Raw genomic sequence first — 7,068 nt, 5'->3', positions numbered from 1 at the left:
AGGGAAAGAATTTGAATCAAAGTTTGTTGGTGAAAATCAATTTCCTACAGACTTCCATGCAGCAATGGAGGAGGTATTATAATTTATGCCCTGTCGTTAGCTGGTCCTCTTTTGTCTATGCCAAAAGGTGCCTCGTGTAGGAAGACACCACATGTATCACACAAGAATCACCCAGTCACAACACCAAGGATCAGTCTGTCTTAGTCAATGCAGAGAAGGCAGCTTACAAACACAGCACAGCATGGCTAGATATATAGAAGATACACCTATTTGTTCAGGCTTCCTGTGTTTGTAGGGAGAAATGATTTCTATTTCAGCTGTAAAAGTAGGCGATGATTTCAACACTTCCTCATTTCATCAAAGATTAAATTTTTGTTCCTAATTTTATCAGTCTTGACAAAAAATATTTCATCTCTCTACAGAACTTGGTACTTTTTTGTGGCTAGTCCTTCAGGATGTCTGTGTGATCCCCAAGACAACCATGTTTAGGTATATATGTCTTGCACATGGTACAAAGCAGAGGGAGAACACGCCAAGCTCAGCCATGGAGTTAGGAAATTTAATAATAATGTTGATGGTTTCAAGTGGAAAAGTGAGCTGGAGATTGCTAACAATAAACATGCCAACAAGGTTAAAGATTATTTGTCTTTTTTCATAGCAGTGGGACATACAGGTTGTTTTTGAGTTTACGTTCATATGTCAAATAATCCAAGAATGTCTGATTTTTGTGAACTTCTTTCTAAATAGCCAAGTGTGACAAAGGATTGCTCATTTATAAACTTACTGATGGATATATGGAATGTATAATCTGTAATGACATGGAGAATAGATAAGCTATTGTAATTCAAGGAAAATAGGCAATGCTTCTTTTAACACTTGGGTTTCTCTTCCAGACAGCCTTCTTCACCCCACATCCCAGGATTCCTGTAAGTGACATCTTTACTAAAGATGACCTCGGGGTTATTACCTCTTGTATCTTGTACATTGTGTCTGAGACACAGTACCTGAGTATTTTCCATGTTATTTAAGTGCTTTCAGTAAAGAACTCAGCTTGAGCCTGGTTCTGGGCAACTTCACTGTTGTAACCAGCCATGAAGTCCATGGCAGTCCTGTGAACAGCAGCATTCAAGACAACTGTGGCTGGGACATAGCTGTATTCTTAAACAAAGTTTAAAATGAAGTTTTATTTCCCACTTGCAACACATAGTGGGAAATATCTGGCATTATATGGGATCCCACCATTGGTATGTGAATAAAGTTGTTAAGGATCAGGAGGCTGTAAGAGAGGAGGCACGCTGTAAGAGTGCCAGTGGGAGAGAAAGTGCATATGCCTGGTTCTTCAGAGGATGAGGAACCAAAAAAGAATATGAGCTATTACTGGAAATAGAGACAAGATTTCTTTGGTTCGCTTTTCCCCTTGGCTCATAGTTTGCTAATATAAATACCAAGGAAATACGCAGAAAGATGACATTGTATGTCGTCTTTGTAGTGCTACAGCCCCAGAAGGAGTTATCTCTGTTGCTTTGAGCACGTCATACTTGTGAATGAGTTGTAAGACAGTAAAGAATAAAAGGCTTGAAGTGTGTCAGCAGGTAGGGTGACTGGGATTTCTCCATGTGCAAGGTGGATGTGACGATGCTCAAGCACAAGCCTGCACAAAGCGTTGCAAGCTCTGGGAGAAGGGGAGGTAAGGATAGTTACCTGTGGTTTACAGCTTTGCAAATTAAGGTGTCAGAAGGTAGTGATAAGCCTTAGGAGAGTGTCATGTGTTATGTTATAGACGCTGCAGGACCAGCAGAGTGCTGAAAGTTGTCACACACTCTCCTAAACAGGGTACTTGCCATTGCTTTCCATTGACTGTGTGTTGTACAGTGACAGAAAGCAACTTATTACAGGCAGAGACAAGAAACATAGCCTGGGTACAAGGCGGCAACGCCATTACTTTGTTTACTAATTATTAGATAAAATCAATTTAGTTTAAATTACAGCTTGGTAATTGTTAGAAATGGAAGATCTCTGACCAAGTGAATCTGAGCTGCCATTTACCCACCACTGCAGCTTTGTTGTGTGTTTTGGGCACAGCCTGTGCTGGAAGCTCTGCAGAAACTCACTGATGCAGCAGGGCAGTAGAAGGCAAATTTGGTTTCTTCCATAGGGTACAGGGAGCTTTTTCATGTTTATTTAGGCCAGTGAGTTAAAATCATTAAATATTTCTTGGAGATGAGGTGTGTGAGAACCACAGTGGAGGTCATGTGTGATGGCTGCTGTCCTGGTTTTGCTGGGACCGAAATCCATTTTCAACAGAGCTGTATTTCTGAGAGAATCACTGTGTTTGATGTAGTGAAAACAAGTTAATATTGTAGCTTCCACTGGGATAAAGTTATTTTCCTCATAGTAGCTGGTGATTTTTTTGTTGTTGTTCTTGCTTGTGATGTTTGCACTAATCCAAGGTCAGTTTTTCAGTTTGTAACACCTATGGTTATAGTTATTTTCTTCTGTCTTTTTTTTTTCCCCTGCACGAGAGGATGGAGAGGAAGTAAAAGCCCAAGATTTTCTTGATAGATGACCCAGGTGGGATCTAAGCTGACCAATAAAATTCAATCTATCTCATAAATGTCACACTCACTATAAATTGGGGAATTTGCAGGAGACCACCCCTTCCTTCCCTTCTTTTGATGGTGGCCATCTTATGTAGCTCACTTGGTACATAAGTTTTACCTCTCCCCTATTGCATTTTTATTGTTTCATAGCCAGCAACTGCTGTTTGTGAGCTGAGTATAACTTTGACTGCTTTATTATCATAGTTCCTATTCTTATTACAATTCATTATTATTATAAGTATCATTTTCTGTTTGGTTTATTTTAATTATTGAATAGTCTTTATCTCAACACATGAGTTCTACTTTTACTTTTCCAAATCTCTTTCCCACCCCACTGGAGAAGGAAGGGAGTGAGTGTGTGGGTTTTAGCTGCTTGCCCAGTTTAACCAGGGCAGCTGGAAAGAGGCAAAATCAGGAAGGCAGGAGATGGCTCCTCATTTGTCCTTCTACCTCCCACTGCCGTTGGGCACAGCTGAGCTCCTACTGTGTTTACTCTCCTTTAAGTAGCAGAGAAACGACTAACAGGTTAACTGAGACTGCAGGAAGACACTGGGGAGAGCAGGTCAAGGAAACTGAGAGCAGTGATCTGGCTCAGGTTGGTGGCAGCTGTTGGCTGTCACCACGTCATTTCTGGTCGTTGAGGTGTAGGAAGTGGGTGGCCATGGATGAAGTCCAGCTGCCACAAGCAGAGGTCTCCATGAAATGCAGTGCTAGCAGACAGTGTTAATGGTGTCAGCAGATTGTCATGGGTTTGGCAAATTTGGAAGGACTTGCGAGCAGATTTGCTGGCAGGTTGGATTAAGAAATGCTGTCTCTTACCCATGTTTGTGGCTGTGCAAGGACATTTTGTCCATTTTTCATTATCATGCAAATCAAGTATCAAGAAGAAAGTGAGAGAAAGGAGAATATTTAAAAAGTTTCCTCCCTTTACCTGTCAAGTTACCTCTTCCCTTTGCAGTCTTGTTTTCACTGGCAGTATATGCCCTTATTCCCACTTAATGACACCATCCCTGTCTAGAGATTTATTGCCAGAGGTCTGTGCTTTGCTGCTTTGCTCTCTGAGAAGAGCTTCAGAGCTTGAAATGTCATTACACAAAGCGACTTCCAGGCACAACCATGCAGGTTTGTTACATAGGACCTTTTGCTTGAACTACTTTAGGTGGTCCCGTTATCTTTCCGGAGGCCACTAGATGGCACAAGGGACTGCCTGATCAAAAGTTGATCTAATGGGGTACTACGTGTAGAATAAAATTGCTCCTATTACTTATCACAGATGATAATATTTTTTCAGAATGCATAATAAATACAGACGTAAGTAATGTTTATGCAGTTACATTTATTTTGTCTGTTAGAGAATCAGTTGCAAATGGACTTTGAATTCCCAGGTGTTGCAGAAATGATTGGCAAATTGCTGACGTGAATAAAATGCAAACTGATTTGTCTTGGGCTCTGTATTTTGACTGATCGCTATTCCTTGCATGTGTATGTGTAGCTTAAATCACTGATGTTCTTACTCTGCCTTGATTGCATAATTGAAACACCTTGTATGATAAATAATGAATAAGTAATGATTGCTGTTGCCTGAATACATATGTTCATATAAACACACAAATGTGAGTATTCATGTAACACCAGCTTTATTTCAGCTACTTCCATCATTGTGTGCTGTTCCTTTTCAATTTATAGGAAAACAGAAATACAGACTTATTATTTTTCTAGAACTAGAGCAAAGCTGATGAACTTCTGTCTGAAAGCATCTTCAATTTTCTGTGTGGAGAAAGAACAGGAATAAATTAATTCTATTAGTCAATGATAGTGGTGCATGAAATAATGTACTGACATTGCAGGAGAGAGGGGAAGTTGCATGAATATATGGAGATGTTAACAGAACTAGAGATCAGAAAAAACTGCGTAGCACACATCTCTGGAAATGGTCAAGATGAGAGCCTGAACACCCCTCTCTTACTCTCCATATGTGGGATAATTTCCCTAACTGTAGGATGATATTAGGTCTGTGATCCTACAAAGTGGTGCTGGTGCTTTTGGTCCTGGTCATATCATCTGGCCTTTTAATACATTAGGACTGAATTGATCGAATTTTGGAACTGTAAATTCTTAACTACTATTCTCTATGAAGGAAAACTGTTCTCTTTTAAAATTGAACATTTTTGCAATTATTATCATAACAGTCCAAGAAATCTAGACAAAGATCTACAAATCTTAGTGTGTGGTACCACAGTGTTCATTCATTGGCCTCAGTCTTTTGAGGGAGCAATCCTGTATCTTTTTACAAAAGAGGTCTTGTGTGATATACAGCCATGGAAATAGTTTTTATTTCTCTCTTTGTCTTATTTTATGTCAGGGTGAACCTGGACCAAAAGGTGAAAAAGGAGATCAAGGAACGCACGGAGAACCTGTAAGCACAGCCAAGTGTTTCTTCAGTTGATTTCGAACTTTAGCAAGGAAATCTGCCTCTTTTGGAGGGAGAGGGGAGGGACATGTTTCTTCCATAGATGGGATGCTTCTCTCATCAGAAATGGCCACAGTGGTGCTTGGTTTTGTACTGGCTGTACAAGAAGCTGTAGATGACTACATGAAACTAAACACTTATAGCTCTGGGCCTTAGTGGCTGAGAACTATGGGGTTTGCTAAACAGAAATTGGCTGACAGTAAGGATGTGCAGGATTTATTAAGGGCTTTTGAAGTCATGTGGCCCTGCTAAATTGTGCTTACTGCATTTGTATTCTGCCCTGCTCTTGTTCTGGAAAAAGCCCACAGGAAAGACAGTCTTGTGCAGTCACAGCCCCTGTGAAAAACACCCTTTCTTCTGTCAATGGAAGGAAGGAGAAACAGCTCCTTTTGCTCAGGAGAAGAAATGAGAAGTTTCCTTCAGCTCCTTCACATCTCCCTCTGTTTTTTCAGGGATTACCTGGGGTCCCAGGTGAACAGGGTGCCCCAGGACCTGTAGGACTACAGGTAAGAGGGCTCAGCCTTGAATAAAATCTTTGACACGACCAGAGAGTGTTGCTTTCAAGGTCTATATCACTGTAAATAGTTCTTCCGCTATACACCAACAGCCTATTTCTCCTTCCTCATTGTTGTAAGTTCAGGGGCTTCTGCAGAGGTATTTCTGCTGGACATCAGAACAACATGAGGAGAATCAATGCAGGAATCTGGCATCTCTGTAACATCATCAGTATTGTCTGAGAGACTCTTTCCAAATTCAGGGCATCTTGTATTGATGCCACTGAACCACAGGCCTCACAGATAAGTTACTGCAGAACACTGGCAAAACATTGCAGCACATGCAGATTCAACCCCAGCCCATTTGATCCTGAATGCACTATGGCTCACGTGAAATGGTTATATAGTCTCAATTAACTTCTGAAAATTTCTTGGCTTATGCATAGTATTTCCAGTTATCACCAAGAAATGTTTTCATGTCAACATGGGAGGGTGTTCACTCTGCCATCGTGTGTGCTGTGCACACATAGTCAGCTATTACTTGGGCATCAACATCTTAAATGGGTTAACAGCAGTCTTAGCATTATGAAAAAAAACCCCAGTAATACCATTCAACTTTCAGCTAACATCTGCTAAATGGAGGACTGTTCAGTGGGTAGATTCTGTCCTGCCAAAATCCTTAAGAAAGGGCTATATGGTATGTAGGACTGGGACAAGCCCTAAGCACTAATATCTATATTGAACATTTCTAAATGACTGTAGTTTGTATTCGAGATCTGCAGGCAAACCTTGCTCTGTGCAGAGAGACCATCAGGGTGGAGCTGGAAATGAAGTAGCTGATAGGCCTGAGGATAGGAAGGGGTTTCACCCAGATTCATGTCTGTAAGTTTCAGCATCCTGTGCTGAGAAACAGCCTCTGAGCTGATCAGTCATTAGTAATTCTTCTTATGTCTCAGGGTTTTATTTTTATATTTCATTTTCTTACTGCACAGAGAACTGGGAGTCATTTCCTCAGCTGTTAAACTCCTTTGTGAATTGATTAATGAAAACCATCACCTAGTTGCATGTTCAGGCATCTTGAAGTCTTTTTGTCTGGCAGTCCCATCTCTAATCAGTTGATGTCTCTTTTCTTTCCACACAGGGTGCAAAGGGGCAGAAAGGAGCCCAAGGTGAAGCCGGAGCCCCTGGAGAGACTGTGAGTAACTGCTTCCTTGCAGCATTTTTCCATGAAGGGACTCCTATGTCAATACCTTGCAGATTCACAGATCCAGGCTGCTTGAGACATCTTAACCTGCAGCTGGAGAAGTCATTGCTTGTGGGCAAACAGGCACAGTTGTGCCAAACATATCAATGCCCCAGTCAGCCCAGCTCTAAAACTGCACATCTTTTGTTGGCCAAGTCTCTCCCAGTTGAACAAAATGTCCTCTTCTTGGGGTGAGGTGCCAGCAGAGCTTGTTACTGCGCTGTGCTATCAGCCAAGGCCAGGCAGCCAGCTGGGGCTGTG

At 41.3% G+C, this 7,068-nt stretch overlaps 1 protein-coding gene across 1 annotated transcript in view; it reads left to right on the top strand.

Moving 5' to 3' along the window:
* Positions 1 to 7,068, top strand: part of COL22A1 (collagen, type XXII, alpha 1) — a gene marked incomplete at its 5' end in the record, with an annotated part of 153,143 nt that overhangs the window by 101,651 nt on the left and 44,424 nt on the right. Inside the window, 4 exons of the mRNA XM_010183650.1 lie at positions 894 to 926; positions 4,963 to 5,016; positions 5,523 to 5,576; positions 6,706 to 6,759. Of these exons, the coding sequence (XP_010181952.1) occupies positions 894 to 926; positions 4,963 to 5,016; positions 5,523 to 5,576; positions 6,706 to 6,759 (195 nt within the window). The remainder of the gene's footprint in view (positions 1 to 893; positions 927 to 4,962; positions 5,017 to 5,522; positions 5,577 to 6,705; positions 6,760 to 7,068) is intronic.

Source organism: Mesitornis unicolor, unplaced genomic scaffold (genome assembly GCF_000695765.1).
Source record: "Mesitornis unicolor isolate BGI_N332 unplaced genomic scaffold, ASM69576v1 scaffold9714, whole genome shotgun sequence".
Lineage (NCBI taxonomy): Eukaryota > Metazoa > Chordata > Aves > Mesitornithiformes > Mesitornithidae > Mesitornis > Mesitornis unicolor.
Note: the sequence above shows the minus strand (reverse complement) of the source record. Positions and strands in the feature narration are given on the sequence as shown.